The 27,236-nt window shown below is 31.7% G+C and overlaps 1 protein-coding gene across 1 annotated transcript; it reads right to left on the reverse strand.

The window, feature by feature from the left end:
- Window positions 1-3,184: 3,184 nt before the first annotated feature.
- Window positions 3,185-27,131, reverse strand: LOC111710758 (uncharacterized). Its single transcript, XM_023484885.1, has 22 exons — window positions 26,461-27,131; window positions 25,625-25,682; window positions 24,259-24,374; window positions 23,035-23,120; window positions 22,107-22,195; window positions 21,644-21,712; window positions 20,321-20,425; window positions 18,466-18,544; window positions 17,778-17,830; window positions 17,440-17,498; window positions 16,880-16,963; window positions 12,970-13,028; window positions 11,946-11,998; window positions 11,476-11,570; window positions 10,141-10,250; window positions 9,275-9,362; window positions 8,285-8,426; window positions 6,472-6,556; window positions 5,877-5,946; window positions 5,252-5,323; window positions 4,228-4,317; window positions 3,185-3,954 (listed from the first exon to the last, which is right to left on the reverse strand). The coding sequence occupies exons 1-22, from the start codon at window positions 26,475-26,477 to the stop codon at window positions 3,840-3,842; spliced, it is 1,794 nt and encodes a 597-aa protein (XP_023340653.1). The 5' UTR covers window positions 26,478-27,131; the 3' UTR covers window positions 3,185-3,839.
- Between the last annotated feature and the right edge of the window lie 105 nt (window positions 27,132-27,236).

Below are 27,236 nucleotides of genomic sequence, written 5' to 3' on the forward strand. Positions count from 1 at the left end.
TCCCCCACTTCCCTTTTCTTCACTTCTCACTTTTCATCTCCTTTCCCGACCCCCCCCCCCTTAATCGTCTTCATCTCAACATAAACAAAGTTTGCAAAAAAAATATATTGCTATTTACAGTAGTAGACGATCTATATCAAAACAATGAAGACGACTTTTATTACAAAAGTTTTGATTGTTATCAAGCTTTGTTCTTATTACAATTTCACACGTAACCAAATAGAAGCCTTTTCAATTGACAGCCTCTCCTGATTTCTATGTTTTTTTTGTATCCATTTCTCTAACAGCTTGATATAAATCAAAATTTTAATTGAAAGTCGTCTTCATTGTATTGATATAATCATCGCCTACCACTGTACAAAAATACTTAACCCAATTTGTGAAACCGGGTTCCCGATCCTGGGTTTCATGACGCTAATTTATCTTAAGTTACAGGCTTAGAATATTTTACCTTGGGTTATTTTCCTGGTATTTGGATTTAATCATTATATAAACCAGGCAGTTATGAATCGTTGTTGATTGGTTTTAAATCGAAAGTGAAAACTTAAATCCAAACAATTTCCATGAATACTTTTTCCACATGTTGATAAAATTAACTATTTTTAAATTGTTCAACCGTTTAGTAATTTATTTCAAATTCACTAACCATAGAAATTGGATTAATAAATTCAACAGTGAAGATTCCCAGAGTATTAAGGATTATAGAATTCTCAGACGCCATTTTATGCTTCAGGACTTTGTTGTATATAAACTTTATAATCTGAATAAATCGATGTTTCCAGACAACTCGATATTATTTGCATATACTATATAAAATATATTTGTACGTACGGTTTGTTTGTATACATTGTATAAGAAGAAGGTAATAAAGTGATCTTGGAGCTAGAACTTACTCTGTATTTCCTTATAACCTTGGAATTCCGAAAACTTGCAGGAAATTTATTGATTGCACAAAAAACCGCACAACTCATTCAGTTCTTGCAGTTTTGTAAATAGCATTTAAAGGGACCCAACCCGAGATAGGGTTTTATTTCATAATGCTGTACTCTTTTAACATGTATTGAGAAAGATATCGTCTTTTTTATCTTAGAAAGATATAAATTCGCCAATTTCGTTCCATGTCCCTGCTGCTTAGATCCAATACTCAATATTACAGAGAAAGCGCAAATTCACGATCTATATATCCAATCTCCATGCTTGTGCACAGGCTAGAGTTAGAGGGTACCTTTGTAAATCGAAAATTTAACTCCATTTGAAAATGTCGACAGTCGATCCCCTTAATTACAAGGTTTTAACATTGGATTGTCATACTTGATAATCAAATCAATAGTTATAATAGTGATATATATGTTAATGGGATCTATCAACAAATTCTAATTGCGATTTTTTATACACAGTGCCTTATCATATCAGATTATCTTCAAGCTTTAGTGCCAAAATAAACACATAATACTCGAAAAACCCTAGCCTAGAAAAACCCTAGCCTTTTCTTCAAGAAAATTTTTATTTAAGTCTTATTCAATTTTACAAAATGATTCAATCTTCTTAAATTTTCTGATAAGTCCCGAAAATCGTAATTTAGACCCATTGACGATCTAATATGATATGGGACATGCCCTTTATTTTCTGCCTTTAAGACTCTTTTATTTCATTCATGTACTTTTCTGATGATTTAACTATGAGATAAAACTAATTTTAAAATATTATTTTATAAATTGTAGGGTGGGAGATCTAGGAAAGGTTGGGTGGCGAGATATGTTGACTCTGTGTGGGGGGAAGAAGGAGAAGAAAGAGATGAAAACATCCGGATTAGTTTCCCATAAATCCTTTTTTATTTCCCATAATTCCTCATTATATTTCCCATAATTCCTTATTTCATTTCCCATAATTCCTCATTTGATTTCCCATAATTCCTCATTTTATTTCCCATAATTCCTCATTTGATTTCCCATAATTCCTCATTTTATTTCCCATATCCCTCATTTCATTTCCCATAATCCCACTCTACCCTCCCCTCATTTTTACATATCCCTTTTATTTTCTATTATATTCCTACCTTTCCTACCTCCGTTCCCCCTCTTCCTTGACCCCCCTTGCTATTTTGATACCCCCCCCCATAAATTCCTAAAATGAGATATTAGTCGCTAATTGGAATACCATTATCCCACAATAATGTATATATTGTGATGGTGTCTCACTAAACTAAATGTTTAGAAATAATCGAACTTTCTTTGACATGATTTAGCTCCTGAAAAACTGAAAATGTTGGAACCGTTTTTAGTTCACATTTTTTAAAAAAAATCTTTAAGTCGGCCCTCAACTGTTCTTTTTGTTGGACACCCTATTTCCCTCCAAACTCCTCTATTTCCAACTCTATCTGCTAAATATACTTATTTTATGTATTTTTTTTCAATACGCTTCCTCTGTTACTTATGTTTTGCAATTTAAATATGTAAATTATCTACTGTTCAATAAATACTTTCATGGTTTACTACTCACGATTAAATATAAGATATCTATCTAAATTCAAAGATTTTATATTTTAACGTAAAAATACTAAAATCACAGAGGTTAACAGCTTCCTTAAAGCTCAACGTTTGTTTATTCGTTTTTTAAATGATAAAGAATATTAATTACATTTTTACAACTTATTTTTTGTCTGAAAATGTATTGTTTTATAATCTTGAAAGGAATTGGACATCAATTTTTGAATTCCTATATATTTGCAAAGTTAATTAGTAAAACTTTCATATCAGACATACGCGTAGGAAATCAGGTTGAGCGATGGTATACCATATTCAAAACAGTATACCTACAGTAAACCTTTCTCTAATCTAAATATAATATAGAAAAATTGATGGGTTTTTAATTCATTCTTGATCCAATGGTGAATCGTGCATCCTATTCTATGAAAGTTATGTCTTTAGTCCTTTTAAAAAATATTTTTTTTAAAATAAAAAATGTAAATGTTCAAATAAAGATTTAAAAAAACGGGCGTCTTTACTTTATATTTTTCGTTTTTATATATCTATATGTACATATTCAATTGATATCACATTTCAAAAATTGAATAAAAAAGGTAAAATCTAAAATATTTCATAATTTGACAATAGCTATAAAAGATTTAAATATATTATTATCCAAACTCTTCTTTAAAGATATTTTTATGCAAATTGTACACGTGTAACATTTTATATATATGTCAAAAATGAAGGAAAATTTCAAAACTTTTACAAGGTACTTTTTAAAAAAAATTTTGCCCTATTCCTACTCTTACCCTTAGTCTTTTTTTTGGACCAAACCCAAAAAGAATTGTTGCGAGACTCCTCAATTATTAGACTTTTTGATTTTTTTATTATAAAGGTGTATTATGTACGAACTGTATGAGCACCAATTCACATAACAGAATTGAGAAACTCTTGAATTCATGCTTTTATCTTATGCTTTGTGTAAACTTTTCACAAGAAAAGAACTAATATTTGAAATGCTAATTAAGTAATTGTTTAAAGTATTGTGGATTCTACTATGAAGAGATTTATTTAAATTTTTGGTTGGTTAAGCTGTAAAAAGTATAAACAGCAATCGGAGATCTAAATGCGGGACGCGGAGACAGAATTGCAAAGGCTTGGAGACGTAGCGAGGCAAGGAGAGGATTAGCAGGACTTGGAGGTCATTCTGCATATCAGTAGGATCCGGAGGTAATTTTGTGGTGCTTATAGCGGCTCTGCACCCCTACCCTCGGTAAGGTCGTCCCGTAAAAGAAGACGACATGAGTAGGAATAGAGTGAAACCACAGTTAAACCTTTGTCTCTAAATACTACTCTCTATATGTGAATACACTAATTCAGGGCCACATTAGTGTGCTCTGATTGTAGTAAAAGAGCCAGAATCCCAAAAACACAAATAAATATGATGGAAAATGTTTGCCGTGTTATGGGGAACTTGCTCCAGGTTCTGAAAATAAAAAGATTTATTAAAAATTGAAGTTTATGTTTAATTGATAAACAATCAACAAAGAATGATTGTTGTCTTTATTTTCATTTTTTTTTTACTTTGAACTAATGCTAAAGATTTTAATATTTCAAGCATATTTTTATATCTATCTATCTATCTAACTATCTATCTATATATCTATCTATATATCTATCTATCTATCTATCTATCTACCTATCTATCTATCTATCTATCTATCTATCTTTCTATCTATCTTTCTATCTATCTATCTACCTGACTGCTATGGTGGTTGTGGATAGTCTTGTTATAAACATATTTACAATATCATAATCTTGAATGCTAACATCTCCTTTCACATACGCCCTGAACAAAACAAAAATACAATTTATATAATTATACTTGTCACCAGCAAATTTTTTTCTTCAGAGTTAAAGAATAAAATTGTCAGATTCTACGTTTATTTAGAAAGAAAAACGAATTTTTTAGATTAAAGGGTTGTTGTTGTGAATCAGGGTTGAATTGAAATTACGCCTGTACTGAGAGCGGGGGAAGGCAGGCAGCCATGAGCCACCACTATTTCCCCTTCCGTACCACCACATTTGACTCTTCCGGGCAAAACTACTTTTTTAAATTGTATATTTATGGCCTTTAAAGTGTGATTTTAAAAAATCCAGCCGCGTCGCTCAAAAAAGCACAACTGAAACCCTTTTTTCAATTCTACTTAAGATTAACATTTTGTGTGCTGAATTCTTAAACTGTTTTACAATGAAATTTTTGACAAATTTGTGTAAGTATTGCATCTTAAAATATCACAAAGTTGGTTAATGAGCGATTTCAAGATGGATTTAGTATAATGAGTCAGTAATTGAATAATCATTTTTGTGATATTTCAAGATGCAATACTTAGTCAAAGGAATTGAGTTTTTGCCACAACCTCAAATTTTCTAATTTCTATATCTCTGCAACCAGTGGGTATAAACCTTTGATATTTCAAACTTAGATTATTTGATCTAACAGAAATAATAGTTTGAAATATCTAAGGTCTACGAAATTGGGTTGCCAAGATATAGGGATAAGAATATTTGAGTTTGTGGAAAAAAACTCAGTTCCTTTGTCAAAAATTTCATTTAAATTTAAATTACGCCTGTACTGAACGTCCTCTCTTATAAAAGGTTCTCGGGGAAGAATTGGATTGCAAAACTTAGATTATACATCAAATATGTTTTCCAGCCTTTTTAACGAAGGGGGGGGGGTCGAGTTTTGTCCCGAAACCGGAAATGAATATATTTTGTATGACCTGTACAAAGTATTAATTGGTGCCTGGGACTCCTCATGAACTCTAGCACACACAGAAGTAAATACAAAACTTCTACAAAACATTATTACTCAAATTAAAACTAACTTTTTTACAAAATCTGTTAATTTTGCAAATAAAGAATGGTAGTTGAACTAAGTACAGCTGGTTCTACCACTGGTTTAAGCTTAAAAATGATTAAGTAGTTGAACCAGCCTTACACATGCCAACTACCTCATTCTTGGATTTCAGAAAAGGGGAAAATCCAATTTAATCTTATTCGGAAATCTGGAAAACTTAAACCATTTTATAACTAAACCATGTTATAACTAAACATGTTATAACTAAACCATTTTATAACTACACCATGTTATAACTGTAAAGGTAACAATTGTCTGTTGATTTGAGCATACTTAAGGTATAATAACATTACAATTCACAAATAATAAATGCTAATTGTTTTTCAAACAAAAGCTAGAGAAAAAATAAAAATTTAAGATTCTACAAAACTTTATCAAAAAATTGCAGCAAAGTTTAAATATTTTTTTTTCATAATTTTAATCCAAAAAACGATGAAATGTCAATAGGAAATGAAATATTACAAAAAATGAAAATTTGAATAGTTTTCCTAATTCCCAGAATGATACAGGTGACTAGGAACCCAGCCAAACTCAGGTAACTCAGCTCAGGGTACAATTCTGGATACAGAGAATATATATAGCTCAGGGTACAGTTCTAGATACAGAGAATATATATATATAGCTCAGAGTACAGTTCTAGATGAGAATATATATATAAATATAGCTCAGGGTACAGTTTTAGATACAGAGAATATAAATAGCTCAGGGTACAGTTCTAGATGAGAATATATATATAGCTCAGGGTACTGTTCTAGATGAGAATATATATATATATATATAGCTCAGGGTACAGTTCTAGATGAGAATATATATATATAGCTCAGGGTACAGTTTTAGATACAGAGAATTCATTTAATAATAAGAAATGCAAAATCTTTAAAAATAGACAATATTCATAAATGTTATGTTTTATGTTTAAAATTTGAGTATTTCTTTAAAAGTTGTAAAAATTTACCCCTGAATGCAACAAGTGGCCGTCAGATATCAGTCAAAAAACATTACATGGAACCGTGGCATGGCGTGCCGGGACACTTAGCCTATCCAGGTAGAGTATATAAGCAGTCTGTGTAGTCTGTGACTTACCTATAACGAAGTACAAAAGGGCAGGGAAGAAGATGAGGTACTCCAGAGCGAGGAACTGCAAGGTCATACCAAACACAGAGTTGACCTGAATGATAGACATGTAGCAACGAATAAAGGACCAAATAAACGAACTGAATGTAAAGGGTGAACCTAAAAAACCACACATAATACAAATTCTTCTCTAATTGTTTAATGCATTATGATTCAAACAGTTTTATTAGATATATTTTAGTGGTTACATATATATTTGAGTATTTTGAAACTTTTAGTAGTCTTCCTTCTGGATTTGACGGCCTTCTTTGTCTATAACAGCTTGTAGTCGGTGGGGCAGAGATGCCATCAAATGTCTACATAGAGCCTTATCATCGTCAATCTCTCTCCATGCTGCAATGATGGCTTTCTTCAGCTGTTGGTCGTTAGAGCATTCTTTTTCAGCAACCTTTCCCTTAAGAATACTCCAAACATTTTCTATTGGCAATACATCAGCCATTTTTGGTGCTTTGGTTGTGTGGTCTACTCTAGAGGTGAAGGTTTCTTCAACTGCCCTAAGGGAAACTTCTGCCCTGTGGATTGTTGCTCCATCATCTTGGAACACTCCTGATCCATCGGGATATACCTCAAGAACTGCAGGTCCAGCTTTCTCCTTTATCATATCAGCATACATTATACTGTTGATGGTTTTTGGCTTGGGTTCATACTCATTGTAGAGATCACCAGCAAAGATTGGAGCAGTCCTTGGAACCAGACCACGGTAGGACACTCCACCCCAGATCATGTGCCCTTTGGTAAACTTCTCCTCTGGTGCATCCAACATGTCACCAGCAGATTCTCTTGAGAGGCTCCAAATAACATCATTCTTTGAGTTTCGGGTAGCAAAAGTAGTGATTTTGGCACTGAAATCAGTATTGATGATCTTTCCCCACTTTCTGTCATTCCTCACTCTTCTCCCATAAACACTAAGGAACATCCTTGCACACTCCACACGCCTCTCCTTATGCTCATCTGACATTTTCTGTACCTTATACTTGTGGTATGCTTTATATCCATATTTTTTCATGATTCTTACAACTGATGTTTGAGAGACTCCAACTCTGTTAGAAACAGACCGGGTGCTCCTGCGTTCCTTATTGTTCATCAGTCTCTTCACCTGGGCAATCTTTCTTCCTGGAACAGAGGGTCGTCCGTTCCCCTTTAGGTGATCAGCACAGAACCCATGCATTGCAAACTTCTTCTTCTGGTAGACAACAAAGCTTCTCAGGCTTTCTTTTTTGATTGCATTGAGAGTGTCAGGACCGGGGACTGCACCAATATACAGCCACTTTATTATTTTACCATCACTGGCATGTGGCTTTTTCTGGAGATAGGTCTCTATCTGTGATTTCAAGATGGATTTAAGCTTTTTATCCATTTTTTCTTGGTAGATCCACTATCAACTGGTCCCAAAATAATAGTTTTGCGGATTTTCATCCATTATTATATGGATTTTCTTAGTAATAATCCAAAAAATCTGTTTTGTGTGGTTTTTTTAGGTTCACCCTTTATATTAAAGTATAACTTATACAACCTGAGTTAGAAAATCTATAGATACAAAATCAATGGTTTTCAGGGTTTTTTTTTGCCTAAACGGGTGCACTACATTTACAATTTGAAAACATAATAATTGCTGGTAGACTCAAATGTTGTGGCATGGAAGACCAAACGGTTGTGGCTTATGGTTGCCGGGAAGACAAAAAAGTTAATATGTGGAATGGAAGGGAAAAATGTAGTGGCTTATGGCCGCCTGCCTTCCCCCGCTCATGGCAACCTCTATTACCTGATCTAACAGATCGATCAACTCCTCCATTTGCTCCCAAAGTGCTCGGATACTGATACCAACATTAGGACGAGTACCTTCTCCTCCCTCTTCACCTCCTCCTCCTCCTTCTCTTCCTGGACCTCCAAATCTCGAACTTCTTCTAAACAAACAAAAACCATCTAATTTTGACTTAATCTCATGTTACTCTTCAAATAAAAAATGAAACTATTGTCCACATTATGAATTTAATTTGATGTCAGTGTGCTGGGAAGGTTACATTGAAACTTAAAATGTAGTTTAGATTGTGACTTATTATTAGTTTTTAACTCCAAGTAATTCATTAAATCTAAAAAAATGTAAACGTTATTTAGTTTCAAAATATTTAACACAATTGCAGATTTGTTCTTTAATTTTCAACATTAATTTAAAGTTTATAAATTATTGAACCTTTTAACAACTTTTGTAAGCTTTTAGTTCTATGTACTTCCTATAATAAGGGATACATGCATCGCAAATACTGCTATTCATTTGTTTGCAACACTTTTAATAGTATTTTATTCTGCATGTAGGCCCGGCCTGGAAACAGCTGATTTTAAATGTGTTAAATATATTTAATGAGAGAGCCATGAGATCAAATTCCAGCAATCACTGTAAACTAAATTTTTCAGGGAAATTTCGTTAGAGTTCAAAAATAGTCCGTTTTGGGCCTTAACTCAATTGACCAAGCTTTAAATATTGAACAACTAACAAATGTTCCGTAATCAGCAGGCAAATCTTTAGATACCCATGTAAGCATGTTCTGAATATTGTTTTTTACTAATGGTTTTTTCATACAAGTTTTTTAAAAAAGTCAAATTCGTCTACTTAAAATGATTTTACAGAAAACTTTTTTAGTCTCAAAGTTGTTGAAAATCTATAAATGGAGAGTCAACTAAAATTATGATCACGTCCATTTAAGACAATGCATTAATAGATTTCTAATTGTGCAATATATAAACCTAGATTTACCTAGATCTTGTTTTTGCAGATTTAAGATCAGATCTCAGCACATTCTCCATATTTATACTCTCCATATCATCCAGTGGATCATGAATTGCTGACATTTAAAAGATAAAATTAACACAGTTTTAAATACAAATATTTTTTTTTTTAATTACAAAGAGGGGGGGGAGGCAAGCCGCACTCGTTCAGCCTCCATCCCGTAATTTACTCACAAACATAGAGTTGCGGCAAACGCGCTCACTGGAAGCACTTCCCAGCCGCACCCATATATCCTCCGGCAACATGTCTTAACTTTAAGATGCTTATTTTAGAGAAATGCATCGTTGATTTTAGATTTTATAGACCTCATAACATTCTATTATAACCTGAACAGTAAACATATTAATCATATTTTTTTAGCTATCATTCTTGCTCACTGGGGCAACAGTTGTTAAATTTTTGTTAAAAACGTGATTTACTACGATTTTTACTATAGATTTTAATCATATTAAATTGAATTTCACGCAAAACGGTGTTATTTTGCCGGAGGATATAAGGGTGCGCCTAGCCTTCCCCCCTCATTGCAGGCTTGTCAGTTTTGTGTCTTATCGCACAAAATAAATGCAAAAACCATTGAACTGATCCAGTGTAAATTGTTTATAAGCGATCGGAGTAAAAATTTCCAATTTTAAAATCCCCCAAAAATAGAAAAACCTTTAAAATCATTATTTCCAAATATTTCAAAATGTTTGTAACAAAATTATCAAGAATAATATTTGGGAGCATGTATAATGGGTATTTTTGAACAATTTTATAAAAGATCAAAATGACGGAGTTTTCCAATCATTTTGGAGATCACTTTGTAACAATTGAACCCATTTTTTAACGTTTACCTTGCAGATGAAATACACTGTCTGGTTTGCCAAGAAGTTCGTTTATTTGCTTGTGTAGGAAGGAGAAAGCATGAAATATCACAGAAATCAACATCATAAAAAACACCTCACTAACCACAAAATTGTAAAATAAAAAATGATCAATATTTGTTTAAGGCTTATGAAAGTAGTACTGAAAAGAATGATGTGCAATCAGGCCCGTAGCCAGGATTTGTCCAGGGGGGGTGCAATATGACGCGCCGGAGGCGAAAAATTTTTTTGAGGGGTTCTTTGTTTGTTTGGTTTTACAGTGGTATATGGTTGTTTTTATGACATTGTAAATGCACACTATAAAGGCTAACCTTTTTAACAAGTGTATTTGAGCTTTTAAGGGAGTACTGCTTAACTAAAAGAGGCAAGTAATCATTTATTACTTTGACTTTACAATATGAAAATGATATGATCTCATTTCTTATTCATTTTAAAAAAAGCCTTTCAAGGGTCAAGGGGTGCTATGGAAACGCCTCACCACGGAAATGCCTCAAAAAAAACAGACTCATAAAACATATAGCACACCGGTCAAGGGCTAAAAGTCTGAAAGTGTACAGGAGATTACCATTTCATTTCCATGGGACTCTCATGCATATAATTAATAAATCATACTGTTTTAATTAGACATGACTTAGGGGATGAGTTGAGAGAGTACACAAAAACGCCGTCACGCTTTTAATGAGTAACGCACAAATAGATTATAATTTGGTTTGTAAATCAATTCTTACTCGGGCTATATAATTTATAACTAGATTTTAGAAACTTATGAAAACAATTTCTTTTATATGGGACTAGGGGGGGGGGGGTGCAAATTCGTCATTGCACCCCTCTTTCAGAAGAAAGGGGGGTGCACCTGCACCCTTGCACCCCCCCTGGCTACGGGCCTGTGTGCAATGAACGTCGCTTTTGTTCTTTTTTACTTAACAACTATCGATAATGATATTGTAATGATATTGTAATTTATTTACGAAATTTTTAAAACGTAGTTCAGCTACAAACTACAAAATTGTCAGACACATTCCTTACCAAGAAAAAGGGGATTAGAATTTAACTTTTTTTGGTATTCACTGTACTTTAATTTTTCTATAATTATTTCTCTGGAGTCTGATTTTGGAGACAATTTTGATAGGTTAGTAAATTTCTGCAGTGATTTCTGCAGGATTAAATTGCCTAAGTTTTATCATTTGCTTATACTATCATTTGCAAAGATTTAGTAACAAGACATTTCAAGTTTGAGGCGAGTTCGTTACTTGTTATTTTCCGGTTACACATTTCAACTTTTTGAATTTTGATTCCATTTTGTTCCTGAGAAAGACGACATTTAGACATAGCAGGTTGCAGGCCAGATGGATCCAGAACAGTACATCTTGAATAATGACGGTAGAATTGTTCCTCACTATTTCAATATTTTGTATCAGTCGCCATGTTTAATTAATTTTATTTTCTCGTTAACAAATTAATAGTGGGTAACCTAAATTAAGCATTATAATGATTGTTAAGAAACTTGTTTTCTATTACTTTGCTTGTCTGTCTGTTTGCTGTTAGGTTGTGTCCATATAAACGTTAAAACGGCTCAACCGATCTAGCCCAATTTTTTGTGGCACCTTCCACAACTCCAAGGAAGGTTTTCGAAATTGAAAATTTCAACTGGAAAAAATATGTTGACATTTTGTTTATAAAAATGAGCGATAATATACTATATATATATCTAAACTGAATCTTTTATCAGATTTATTAAAAATAATTAACGGGACTTATCGATAAAAATTTCCTATATCAAGTTGATCCACTGTAGCTAGGATGGTTTGGCGAAACTTTATGTTAGATCCTGAAATAATTTCTATCAATCAAAAGGCCATTTTTGACGACTTTTCATTTCTTTTTTAAACCAAAATTTAAAAGTTATGATTTGGTTACATTTGAATTTTGGTTTATATAAATAAAATTTCTGTGATGACGCAATCTTTTAAAACATTTAAAACCCTTGTTGGTAACCTTGTAAAGATAGAAGGAATTGAGTGTTTAGACGTACATAAGGACAGGGGGCCCACGACGTACTGGTACATGTCAGGGTACCATGCCAGTCTGGAGGTATGGGGTTTAACAACACCTTTTTTGATTTTGAATACAGTCGTGTATTTCAAACAGAATTCTTAGTTTGAAATATCATAAGGTCTATGACATTGGGTTGCTGAAATATAAAAACCAAAACAAAATGGAGTTTGATGGCAAAGCCCGAATTACTTATTTTAAAATGTTGACACCACGTTGTAGGAAACGTTTAATCAATACAAATCAGAGGTTTGTACAGTGTTCGGTAGTCTTCATGTTTTGTAATTAGTTTGACCTCATGACAACAGCACAAAGGTCATAAATTATTCATGGTCAAAGTTCAGGAGTTAGTGGGGGGGGGGGGGAAATGGACTGAACAACTTTTCTACAACAATATGGTTTTTTCCCAGTAAATTTTTTTACGGGTTATTAAAAGGACGTAATTTCAAATGACCCTCCTTTTTAAGTGGGAAGTCTGATTACCAATGGTACCTTTGTATGATCATTGATTATTGATGCATAATTTATTAATGTTTTTTATTATAAATTGTGGTTTATCAATAACAGGGATTTACAGATTAAAAACTAAGAATTAATCACTTTTCAAGCTAAAAAATAGTTTCAGTGTATATTAATTGTTCATTATGGAGGCTTTGTTGAAATCACGTAAAGTCCCTTTAAGATGTAGTTACGACTTTTTAGAAACCAGTATATTTTGTAAACAAATCTTGGGTTGTAAATGTTGACCTGTAAATGGTATTGTTGTTGTTGTTGTATTATGAGAATTCTCCTCCACGCAAAAGAACCTACAATATATAAGAATGAAAATGGAACATTTAAAATAAAAATATTTTAAAATTCTTCCCAACGTTTTTTCTCCCTTGTTTTCTTCCTTGATACAAATTTATAGAGGTCCTTTTTTAAACATTTAAGGTTGTTTCCAATTTTAAGAGGCTCAACAATATATCTGATATGTTTATCTTATTTCAAAATTGTATTTTAAAAGACTCAACAATATATGTTTATCTCATTTCAAAACTGTATTTTAAGGGGCTCAACAGTATGATATGTTTATCTCATTTCAAAATTGTATTTTAAGAGGCTCAACAATATATCTGATATGTTTATCTCATTTCAAAATTGTATGCTTGTTAAGTTAGCGTTTATTACATTATGCTAAATGTGTACTCTGATAAAAGGACTAGATAGATGCCTTCTCTCTCTTTTTGCGCCCAAGTTCCCCCCCCCCAAAAAAAAACTGCATCTACAAAAGGCTTTAACCTAAACGATTTTAAAACTATTGGAAAAATCGTTTTGATAAATATTCTATAAAATCAAGTTATGAAATGGGTTAAAAATCTTAGTTTCTTCTAGAGAACCTTTAAACTAAAAAACCCTTCAATGATTCATTACAGACTTAAAAATTATCCCCATCAATAATAATCTATGTAAGAAACTTGAAATAAACTTGTTTTAAAAGTCAGTCCTAGGTTTTAGTTTGAAAAACTTTTTTTTTCTGACTACTTGCATGGCGTTTTTAGTCCTCGATCCATAACCCCATTTCTAAAGTCTACTAAGCAAAAAAATTCTTAAATATTATTGGACTTTTTTCCAAATGTGTAGAACTGTTTTATATTTCCTAATTTTAATTAAATTGGCCAATTTATTAAAATCATAAATGGAAAGAATGGATCCATGGCACGCAATACATATCGTGTTTATAAAGTTATAATTCAACATTATCATATTTATATTTGTAAAGATTCTGATTTCTGTCATTTTTTAAAGGGACTGTAAGCGTAATTTCAAGTTTTGTCTGATCAAGTATGAATTAGATATCAATGTTTTTAATTTGGAAAACTGATTACTCTCTACTTAAAGTGGCTCACGCATTTTTTATTACGGGATTTGAACACTTTTCAATCCAGAAAACGACGGTATCTACCACTTTATTGATCAAATTAAGCTGTACAATTACAAGTAAAAAACATTGTACACTTCTGAACAATTACAAATAAAAATTATTGTACACTTCTGTACAATTACAAGTAAAAATCATTGTACACTTCTGTACAATTACAAGTAAAAAAGTAAAAAACATTGTACACTTCTGTACAATTACAAGTAAAAAACATTGTACACTTCTGTACAATTATAAGTAAAAAACATTGTACACTTCTGTACAACTACAAGTAAAAAACATCTTACACTTTTCTGAACAGTTACAAGTAAGAATCCTTGTACACTTTTGTACAATTACAAGAAAAAAACATTGTAAACTTCTTTACAATTACAAGTAAAAAACATTGCACACTTCTGTACAATTACAAGTAAAAAACATTGTAAACTTCTTTACAATTACAAGTTAAAAAATTGTACACTTCTGTACAATTACAAATAAAAATCATTGTACACTTCTGTACAATTACAAGTAAAAAACATTGTAAACTTCTTTACAATTACAAGTAAAAAACATTGTACACTTTTGTACAATAACAAGTTAAAAAACTTTGTACACTTCTGTACAATTACAAGTAAAAAACAATGTTCACTGCTGTACAATTACAAGTAAAAAGGATTGTACACTTCTGTACAATTACAAGTAAAAAACATTGTAAACTGCTGTACAGTTACAAATAAAAAGGATTGTACACTGCTGTACAGTTACAAATAAAAAGGATTGTACACTTCTGTACAATTACAAGTAAAAAACATTGTACACTTCTGTATAATCACAGGTAAAAAACATTGTACACTTCTGTACAATTACAAGTAAAAATCATTGTACACTTCTGTACAATTACAAGTAAAAAACATTGTACACTTCTGTACAATTACAAGTAAAAAACATTGTACACTTCTGTACAATTATAAGTAAAAAACATTGTACACTTCTGTACAACTACAAGTAAAAAACATCTTACACTTTTCTGAACAGTTACAAGTAAGAATCCATTGTACACTTCTGTACAATTACAAGTAAAAAACATTGTAAACTTCTTTACAATTACAAGTTAAAAACATTGTACACTTCTGTACAATTACAAATAAAAAACATCTTACACTTCTGAACAGTTACAAGTAAGAATCCTTGTACACTTCTGTACAAATACAAATAAAAAACATTGTACACTTCTGTACAATTACAAGTAAAAATCCTTGTACACTTCTGTACAATTACAAGTAAAAAGCCGGAAGAAAAAATTGGTATAATAAACTACTGTTATAAAATTGTTGATGTATTGCACAAATTGATAAATTGATCAGCTTATATAGTTTTGCAAACATTAACTGTAAATATACATTTAAAAGAAATATCTTACGGTACATTTCAGTTCATTTCTTGTACCGGGTAAAATTTCAATATAGCCTTGGCAAGCAGTACAGTACAAATAACGACTATATGAGGCAAACGGGACTGTATGCCAAATGAATGATCCCCTTCTAGTGAAATCTATGCAATCCTCCGATCCATCTTTTTCTAAATATCTATCTACATAGGGTCATGCAAAAAAAGATAATTTTTTACAATCTCTCTTGAAGACTCAAAAAGTGCCTCTGATATAGATTTTAATTTTTAAAGGGTTTGATAAAGTACATTTTTTTTACCTTTGACTTTGACTTTTCCAGCTCTTAAAAAAAGAAAATTTTAATTAGTTTATTTCAAAATGTCCAGTTCGAATAGCTTAGCATGATCGACATTTTTAACTTGATAAATTTTTGTTTGCTGAAGTTACCGAAGAATTTACTATTTTTCAACATTTATATGTAATAAACTCTTACTCCATAACACATTCTCGAAACGTATCTATCCAGGTCCAACTCGTCTGCTATTAAAGTCAATCAGGACACAACCCACCTGGCTCTAAATGCCACACAGGGACACAAGCGGAACTATTCAACAAGCCATTATCAACCAGAACAAAACCAACCTGGTTATATATATCAACACAAGGTTTCAATCTGCGTTAAATACCATACAAGGACACAAGCCTAGCTATCAACAAGCTATATATATCGCTCCAAAATGATGGGGACGATCTCACCTGGTTATATAAACACAGGGTTTCAGTTCGTGGTAAATGCCACACAAGTCTAGCTGTCAACAAACTACATATATCAATCCCAAATGATGGGGATGATCCCGCCTTCTTATATCAACACAGGGTTTTAGGATAACTCTCTCACATTAATCAGTACGGAGTTACTCTATCAACTAACTTTATTTAAATATCTAATGTCACTAGTTAATGTGAATTGATGCAATTACAATTCCTACGTCGTTGTCTATTAAGACAATTATATTACGTATTTACCGCACAGTTAAAGTTTAATGTACATATTTATATTTATAATGTTGTTAATCTATCTCCACACATGTTTATAGCGTTATTTAAGTATATCACATGATTTTAATGTATTCGATTGAAACGCAGTTTTAATGAATAATGTCATTATTTATAAGTCTACAAAATGAATTGTTAATAATGTACAACCTACTGCAGGTTTACAGAATATTATGTTTACTCGATATTTGCTATGTATTTCTATCTATTTATCTCTCTATCTATTTTCTATCTATACATCTATATATCTATATATCTATATATCTATATATCTATCTATCTATCTATCTGTCCGTCTATCTACCAGCTACCTGTCTGAGTATGATTTGACCAGCAGGGCAGCTGCGGTCAGGATAAACATGATCTCCCAACCTATGAAGGTTTTCCAGGTAAACCTGAATTATACAGAATGAAATGATACAAGTAACATGGAAATCAGCTTTTTTTTATTGATGAATGGAAAGATTTGGAATTTGCGAGATATGTTTTTTCAAAAAGTGCCGCAAAAATTTTTAATGCATTGCAAGAAGTAGTCAGAAAAAATTTATAAAAGCAATGAAAAATAATAATAATGATAATAATGAAAATGAATATAATACTAATTATAATAAAAATGAAAATAAAATTATATTAATAATGATAATGAAAATGAAAATAATGATAATGAAAATGAAAATAATAGTAATAATAATAATAATAATAAAAATGATAATAATGATAATAAAAATGAAAATGAAAATAACATTAATAATAATGAAAATAATAATAATAATAATATTAATAATGATAATGATAATGAAAATAATAATAATAATAAAAATGAAAATAATAACAATGATAATGATAATAATAATAATAATAATAATAATACCTGATACAGCTACGATCTGACCTATCAGCGAGCAGGTATCTGTAGAACTTCCTATAACCCTGGAAAATGTAAAATTAAAACAAAAAACTTCAAAAGTACAAAATCGGCTTTACTATCTTATAACTCAGTAGATATGTATACTAATTATGCCACACTTTTGTCCCGCCAATGTTTTTCCCAGAAAGCTTTGACTTTAAAAAAAAATCTTACCAATTAAAGGGAGTGACCGTCTATGTAAGGTATGCAGTGTTGTGGAAAATTTTTTTTGGGATTCATTTGAGAAAAAGTAAAAACATAAAAGCCATAGATTGTAAAGATCCCAATATGTGACCACTCACCTGCCAGATTTGTTTAAAGGTCTTCTTTTGATGAAAAAATACGAGAATCCAATCTGAAATAATTTTCTATTATTTTCTTTAATATTATTTGAATATAATCAACTCGAGTTGTAGAAACAATTAACAATTCATAATCAAAAATTTTAAAATATCAAATAGAAAAGTTACATATTTATTTCTGAAAATAAAATTTAAAAATCCCAAAGGAACCGTGATAACCTTGTTTAAATAAATAGGGTATAATGTAGTTTTTTTCTTTCAAAAAAGACTAAATTCACGTTTTTTTTATAAATCAATAATGAAGATTAAAATTACATATATCAAAATTGTAAAAATTATACATTACACCTTTGATTGAATGTAATTAGTTTGAACTACCTTCCGTCGGCTTAAAGGAATTGAGTCTTTGATGACACAAACTCTGATTTTCTAATTCCTATATCTCTGCAACCCAATGTCGTAGACCTTAGATATTTCAAGCTATGAATTCTGTTAAATTAAATTATCTTAGTTTGAAATATCAAAAGTCTACAACATGAAGTTTCATAGATATAGGGATTAGAAAATTTGAGTTTGTGACAAAGACTCAATTTCTTTGAAGCAACACTTCAGATCCTTCCTAAACTTTTTACGTTAAATCTGTGATTTAAATTTGAACCAGCAATATAGGTATTTATCTTTATATTACCTATTGAATGTGAAATATGAACTATCCAGGCTAGGTTGTAGGATACAAACAACAATCCAGTTCGGAGCTTTAATCCAACCTAAACAATCCAGTTCGGAGCTTTAATCCAACCTAAACAATCCATTTCGGAGCTTTAATCCAAGCTAAACAATCCAGTTCGGAGCTTTAATCCCACCTAAACAATCCAGTTCAGAGCTTTAATCCAACCTAAACAATCCAGTTCGAGCTTTAATCCAACCTAAACAATCCAATTCGAAGCTTTAATCCAACCTATACATACAACAATCCAGTTCGGAGCTTTTATCCAACCTATACATACAACAATCTAGTTCGGAGCTTTAATCCAACCTAAACAATCCACTTTGGAGCTTTAATCCAACCTAAACAATCCAGTTCGGAGCTTGAATCCAACCTATACATACAACAATCTAGTTCGGAGCTTTAATCCAACCTAAACAATCCAGTTCAGAGCTTTAATCCAACCTAAACAATCCAGTTCGGAGCTTTAATCCAACCTAAACAATCCAGTTCGGAGCTTTAATCCAACCTAACAATCCAGTTCGGAGCTTTTATCCAACCTAAACATACAACAATCCAGTTCGGAGCTTCAATCCAACCTAAAAAATCCAGTTCGGAGCTTTAATCCAACCTATACATACAACAATCCAGGTCGGAGCTTCAATCCAACCTAAAAAATCCAGTTCGGAGCTTCAATCCAACCTAAACAATCCAGTTCGGAGCTTTAATCCAACCTAACAATCCAGTTCGGAGCTAAATAAACTAATTCGAAGCTTTAATCAAACTATAAGTTCAAGTGACCGTCAAAATGTAAAGTAGCGTGTTCGATTCATATCCATATTAATATTTATCAATATTTATCAATATTTATCAATATTAATCAATATTTATCAAAACTTATCAATATTTATCAATTTTTACCTACAGAAAATCTTGAAACTTTTGAAACTTTGTTTGCAAGCTGTTTTATTTTCAAAAAAAACATTATAATATTTATTGAAAGTTATCTGTTCTGAGTTCACACTGTACACTGAACAATTTTCCAGTAATTTAAACATCATTTTAAGATAAACACAGAGATTACTCTGTCATCGATGATCAACCAAAGTTTTAAAGGGTATTGCTGTGAATCGGGCAAACCAGTTTAGAGTTTAAACAAACCTAAACAAACTAGTTTGGAGCTAAAAACAAAGCTAATCAAACCAGTTTGAAGCTAAAAAAACTAAACAAACCAGTTTGGAGCTTTAAATCAACCAAAACGAACAAGCTTGGACTTTGAACGAATTTAGACGATTTCAATGACATTAGAAAGTTTATAATTTATAGCTTTAAAGCTAAATAACATTTAAAATATATGACTTTATTCATTGTAACCTTTAAACATTTTATTTTTAATCTAATTTTTGTTACAAATCAGCTTTAGAAGGAAACGGCTTATTATCAGTAAAAGCACTAAATTTAGCAAGAATTTAATTTCGCATCTGCGAACATTCTGAGAAAAAAATTGTGCGAATTAACATGTCATGAACTCCTTTGCAATAGTATATCCATAATTTTGCAAAATGAATTAAATTAATTATTTTTAAAAGTAACTATACATTTTCTAGTCGTTACTCGAAATTTGTACTCGAAATTTGTACTCGAAATAGGTATGTACATACGTATGCTCGAAATATGTACTTGAAACGAGTACTCAAAAATGTACTTAAATATGCGTATACCAACCATGTATTTAAAGATAAATATGTTATTCGACCTACCTTAACCGGCTTTAAGAATGTGAAACATAATTTTAGATAACATTTTGAATTAAATTTTTTCTATTTTCCTGACTAACCTGAACTATGTAGAAGCCTAATAGGAAGAGGAGAATAAGGAGGTGCGCCAAGGACACAAAGGTTCCCCAGTAACACCAACTAAACGGAAGTTTCCAAGATAATTCCTAAAATATATATTTTTACTTCAAATAATTCAAACTTTGTTTTTGTAACGCTTAAACATGGCCAAGATTTAAGTATTAATAAGTATCGAGAATTGGTTGAGCTGCACAGAGGTAGTTGAACCACTTCTCTTGTGCGCCGATTATGTAAAAGAGAAGTGATTTTACTAAGGTTATGTGATGAAATTACTTTTCACTTTTCTTAACGGGAAACTCACAAGACGGGGGGGCATGGACTTGAAAATGAAGACTGGTTGACTTAAAACTATGAATATGGATCAACGTGACCTTGACCAAAAATAAAAAATTGGATAACATCAATGTTCTTAAAATTTTTACAATTACAACAATCGTAAAAAGTTTTTATATATTTTCAATCCACTAAACGTAAGAGTTGAGGAGAGGCAACAATTAAAGGTCAACTTTGCTCTTTGACAGCCATCTATAAATATAAGGACAAACTGTGAATTACTATTAACAAATGTTGTACGATTTATAAGCTTAATGAAAAGCGCGCTAAGCGTTATATACTATTTGGTCCTTTGATCTTTTTTAAAGGGAGGATTCGCGAAAAATTAAAGGGGGTATAGGCTTACGGCGAAAATAAGCACTTTTGATTGCTACTTTTGAAAACATGTAGATCCTCTTTCGAGGATTATTGATAATGAAGACGACATTTTCATATAAGTAAGATTAGTAGCGATCAAAAGCGCCTATTTTTCGCCGTAAACATATACCCCTTTCATTTTTCGCGAATACTCCCTTTAAAAAAGATCAAATTTTAATCGTCTTGTAAATGTTATGTTTAGTGGAACAATATTTAAATGGATTATTAATTAATTAATTAATTAATTAGTTAGTACACGTATTATCGCAATTTTCGAAACATATCGCTCCAAATGGTGTCTGCCAGAAAAGTGAACTCCATTTTCATGGATTTTATCAATATTGTTTGATCAAATGACGCCTAAGGTATCAAATCTAGAAAAAATATAAATTTTTCAAAACATTTTATTTTTTTAATTAAGTAAAAATCCATGTTTTTATATTAACCCGGAATTTATTTGGTTAAAACGCTATAATTACTTTAACAAAAAGTTTCGATAAATTTTGTCCTAGACCCTAGTGCTTAGCTCCTCATTCCGAAGATTTAAATATTATGTAAATCTTCAAAAAAGTAAGTATTCCCTTTAAACTATTTTATCACGGTTAAAAAGTAACCTGAGGGAAAAGTCCACTGATTTGGCAAAGGAAGAAGAAGGGTTTAAAGTCTTTCACAAACCTTGTGTCCTAAAAATCAAATTAATGTTAAAGGAATCAATTGTAAGCGTAATCTTAAGTGACCCTCCGTGCAAAGCAGGGTACTGTGGGTTTTCAACGGTACCCTTGAAACATTTATCTATCTATTTTCCCCCCTGCACCCCTCCTCACTCACAAGTTTCGCTTGGTGCCCCCCCCTCTTATCCCAGTTTTATTGGGTGGTTGACCCCCCCCCCCTATTCAAATAGCTGGATGTGCCCCTGCACACCAGTACATTTTGCATAGATAAGACCCTCAGATAAAAAAAATCTATCCAAAAACTGATCACAATGTTTACTGTTGCGGAAACATTTTTTTCGGTAAAATTACAGAAAAAATGAGAATGAGATTGTAAAGCAAATCATTTGTAAAATGAACGTGTAACCTGATGGTTGATTAACTCTGCCTGATCCATCCAGGGGGTGGATACAGACTTTCGACTCAAAAAAACATCTTCTCCTGTGCTTTCAAACCCTAACTCAGCAATTTTTAATATTCTTTAAAGAACCTGTCAAATCGTTCCAAAGCAAGTTAAACTTCGTTTAAAGTTTTGTTGTGCGTGCAAAAATATCTGGTTCGTTTAGTAATTTGTTTGTCAAATGACTTTAATTGGCGAAGGAAAAATTAGGCACTCAGGCAGTATGTATAAAGCCTAGTAAAATAGTATGTGGTTGTAAAACAATAAACAGGCGTTTGTGATAATAGACTATAATAGTCTGGTTGATCAATTGATATGATGACTTGTTAACTGATTGACTAATCTCCTCAACTCGGACACAGTAGTTGCAAATACACGTAAACTGATATATTTCAAACCTGCAATAAAATGCAGGTATAATAAAATTAAATGACAATGTATTAACGTAATTGAATATTTAATAACATAACTTATTGTTTTCCATGTCGGGGTAAAAAGCATTGATTAAGGGTCTTAGGGTTTGATGGGATAGTTTAAAACATTAATAAATACTTCTGAAAATATAAATCCGATTTTTTAAGTGGCATTGTTATTTATGGATTTGATCTTTCACTAAGTAAAACGTTTCACTGTTTGTTGTTTCTTTTGTCATAGAGTAAAAATAAATTTGAACGAAGGCTTGCTTTGGTTTGGTTTGGTTATCGAAGAGGGGTTTTGGTAAAGAAAACTACGGGAGGGGGGTTAGAAATTGTATTTATGGTCAACAGGGGTATAAATGTGTTAGCAGGAAAAGAAAAAATAATTTAAAATATTTTCAAACACTATATAAAAATGTCCTCAAATGGACCCCCCCCCTCATTCCTCAATAAAAAAATAATAAAAAAATCTGAGTTTCCTTGGTTGAAATGGAAAGCGTTGCCGGGTATATTGATGATTGAGTCATTAATATTCACAGTGGGCAAATCTAGTAGATTACTGTACCTAACCATAATAATCTTAATATTAATATTCACAGTGGGCAAATCCAGTAGATTACTGTACCTAACCATAATAATCTTAATATTAATATTCACAGTGGGCAAATCCAGTAGATTACTGTACCTAACCATAATAATCTTAATATTAATATTCACAGTGGGCAAATCCAGTATATTACTGTACCTAACCATAATAATCTTAATATTAATATTCACAGTGGGAAAATCCAGTAGGTTACTGTACCTAACCATAATAATCTTAATATTAATATTCACAGTGGGCAAATCCAGTATATTACTGTACCTAACCATAATAAACTTAATATTAATATTCACAGTGGGCAAATCCAGTATATTACTGTACCTAACCATAATAATCTTAATATTAATATCCACAGTGGGCAAATCCAGTAGGTTACTGTACCTAACCATAATAATCCTAATATTAATATTCACAGTGGGCAAATCCAGTAGATTACTGTACCTAACCATAATAATTTTAATATTAATATTCACTGTGGGCAAATCCAGTAGATTACTGTACCTAACCATAATAATCTTAATATTAATATTCACAGTGGGCAAATCCAGTAGGTTACTGTACCTAACCATAATAATTTTAATATTAATATTCACAATGGGCAAATCCAGTAGGTTACGGTACTTAACCATAATAATCTTAAAATCAAAGGTTAGGGGCTTTTTTTAGATAAAAATAATAGCAATTGCCAATTCAAAACGAGTTTTCTAAAATTGTTCTTTTTAAAATTGATGAAAAATATGTTTTAATATAAATAAATTAAAATCTGGACAAATTATACTAATGCCTCAAGGTTCATGTTTTTGTAAAACAAATAGTTTTAACAGTAGCTCAAAAACACTTTCAAGTTAAATGGGTCTGTATACACTGCACATTTGATGGGGTTCATGTTTTATAAACTATTTGAAATCAAAACTCTAAAAGTTATCTGGGTTCAACTGTTCACAAATGCAGATAACAGTTTGGAAATCCCATGAAAGGGAGCTGTTGATAATATTTGTATAATATAAAGGTACACACGAAAAAACGTCATGTACAACAAAGACGATTATTAAGATGTCAATTAGGTTCCATGTTTTTTGGGGCACCCTGCATATTATACCTTCGGCAGAGGCTATTATCTTCATCTTCATCATTTTCCTTCTCATCCTTCCCTCCTCCCTCTTCCACCTTCTCCATTACTAGATCCTCAATCAATAGTTCAGGAATCAGCTCAGTCTAGTGATGTACATTAAAGGGACTGTACGTGTAATCAGCTGAGTCTAGTGATGTACATTAAAGGGACTGTACGTGTAATCAGCTGAGTCTAGTGATGTACATTAAAGGGACTGTACGTGTAATTTCAAGTGACTCTCTATGCAAAGATGACAATGCCCGATTCTTAACTGTACCCCTGGGGCCTTGAAACCTTTATCTGATAGATAATGTAGAAGCTATTGTCGGTTTAAAAGTGTTTAGATTTGGTAATTCCTATTTATTTGCCTTCAGTATTAAAATCCGCAAGTCACTTTTGTAGAGAAACCACAGTTGAAAATGATTAGATTTCTAAACTATTAACATTGATACCTAATTCATACTTTTCAGAGCTTTTAAGAGTTCCATTTTGAATCGGGCTTGGCAATACACTTACAAAGTTATACCTTTAACACATTTAAAACTCAAGACGGTTTGATCTTTTGTCATGGTACTTTATCAAAACTTTAACAAACATTTTTTAATTTTTATATGTATTATTACGAAAATCCCCAGAAGTGCATTATAAAATGAAGAAGTCAGCAGAAGACCTTTTAATACTGTTCAGTCTATTTATATAATTATTATAAAGATTTATTCACACACAAAGATATAAATCATATATAAATGGTGTATTTTAAATTTGTTTAAAATTTTTTTTGAAAATACAGGTTTCAAAAAGAAAAGACGACATTGATTATTACTCATTACATAAAATATATATAATTTCAGTTATTACGTAATCATCGAATCCTTCAACATATAAATTATTCGTTCTTGTATTTAAAAGTTCTTGTAAAACCGGAACTTTCCATGCATGTTCCAATGGGACATCAAAATATTTCATTTGTTTCTTAACTAACATGATACTAAGATCCGAAGGATTTACAGAACAATCATTTGCAATAGAAAATAAATGTCCGCCAAGAACTGTGTTTATCCAGTGACAAATTGTGCTTCTGGAATATAATATTTTTTATGTATATCAATCTATAATATGGGAAACTTTTAGTTTTCCCAGATAATTCAAGGTTAAAATAGGAACAAATCATGAAAATGACATTACTCCGACCGAGACAGATAAAAAATACGGGTAGAAACAAAAAAGATTCGTCTCCGGCACAGTTTATTACAGAAATAGTTTCACACCGTAAAATATTTANCCCCCCCCCCTTCAACTAAATATCAGTTTCTGGTTTCGTTCAATATAATATGAACAAAAATGTTGTCAATACCTGGGATAATTTTCTTGCAGACCTCCAACCTTTCCCGGAATCCTTTTTCTTTTCAGTTCTGTGCAAAAAACCTCTCCATTAAATGAAATATTAATGAAATATTTATGCACATTGCATATACTATTTTGAAAGTTAAATCACTTTTACTTACTAGTTGAAAGTTCAAAGCATTTAATTTTTAAATTCCTATGTGAGAAATTTCCTTACTGTCCAAATTAATGTACAATGACAACTTTTTTAATGTACGATTTCCGAAATGAAAACTTCCCATAATTTACGATTCAAAACTGACAACCTTTCGAATTTACAATTTCCTAAATAACATCTTTCCTAATATACACTTTACTAAATGACAACAACATCCTTTTTGCACAATTTTTGAAACTGAAAACCTTCCTAACCTACAGTTCTCAATCTGAAAACTTTCCTAATTACCATTTTTTAAATGAGTTTCCTAACCAGCAATATCCTAAATGGAAACCTTTCGAATGTACATTAAGGATTCATTAAAGAAACAATCATGAAATAAGCTTAGCCGTATCATTTTCATAATGTGCTTTGCCTTACTTGTCCTTTCAAAATTACTGCAGACGAATGATTTTACCCAGAATAAGACGATTTTTTAAAGTTGAAATATTAAAGAAATTCGATATATTTTCATATTTTGAAAGCATTAAAAAGGCAGACCACATTAAGGAAATGCCAAAACTAGGGTTATTTTGTGAATGTTTTTTTAAAATCAGGTTGGTAAATAAATGCTGCAATTAATTTCAAAGATCAATGACGATTTTGAAATAAAATTCTGTGAAACATTAGTTCAATGGATGAGGGTTTTCCTAGAACTTTGGTCCATCAGATTCTCATCAGAAGTGGAGAGATCAAATCCAACCCTTCTAGAATAGTTTGAGGTCAGTCTCCGACCTCCTCCAATGTTCAGATTTGATTTATTTAAATCTTCGTCTAGCCTCGTTAAAACTAGTGATTGTTCGACTTTAGTTGCAGAGAGTTTTCGAGGTTCGTGTAGAGACGAGGATTGATTTAGAGTTTCAAGCTTTGAGGGTGAAAGGATTCGAGCTAACGTTGTTCTAAACGATGCTCGTTCTTCCAAACTTTTTTCTCCATCTTCGGAACTAAGTGTTGATCCGTCCAGGCTCAGGGTATCACGATCATCTAGAGTCAGGACGGATCCAAACTCAACCTCTCCTGGAGGTAAAGTATTCAATCTCAATGAGTATCCATCTAACGAATCTTGCTCTTCACTATAACTGTTTGTTGAATCAACCGGAGATTTTGATTTAGTAGTCCGGTTCACTAGACGGTTCAAATTTACAATAACTGCAGGGTTCAACCATACTCGTTTATGTGCTGTGTTAACCCTAAAATGAGGCTTTACCTCCCCTTGATCCCCTCCCCCCTCCAGGGAACTGGCCTCTAGACCAGCCAGGGTTAAATATAGATTTAAAATCGTCTTCAATCGTATTTGACAAACTTTTGATGAGTTGAGTAAAATTTATTGAAAAAGAAGATTCACAATTCTCAAAAATCTTTAAATTGTCTCTTTTACATTGTTTTTCATCAAGTTTCAGCCCCATGCTTCAAAATATACAATATG

This window comes from Eurytemora carolleeae, unplaced genomic scaffold (genome assembly GCF_000591075.1).
Source record: "Eurytemora carolleeae unplaced genomic scaffold, Eaff_2.0 scaffold968, whole genome shotgun sequence".
Lineage (NCBI taxonomy): Eukaryota > Metazoa > Arthropoda > Copepoda > Calanoida > Temoridae > Eurytemora > Eurytemora carolleeae.

Coding starts and splice junctions, on each gene's coding strand:
- LOC111710758 (XM_023484885.1), bottom strand. Junction 23,121..24,258: donor GATAATAGCCTCTGCCGAAG/GTATAATATGCA, acceptor TATTATGGTTAG/GTACAGTAATCTACTAGATT. Junction 21,713..22,106: donor CAGAGTTAATCAACCATCAG/GTTACACGTTCA, acceptor TTTGATTTTTAG/GACACAAGGTTTGTGAAAGA.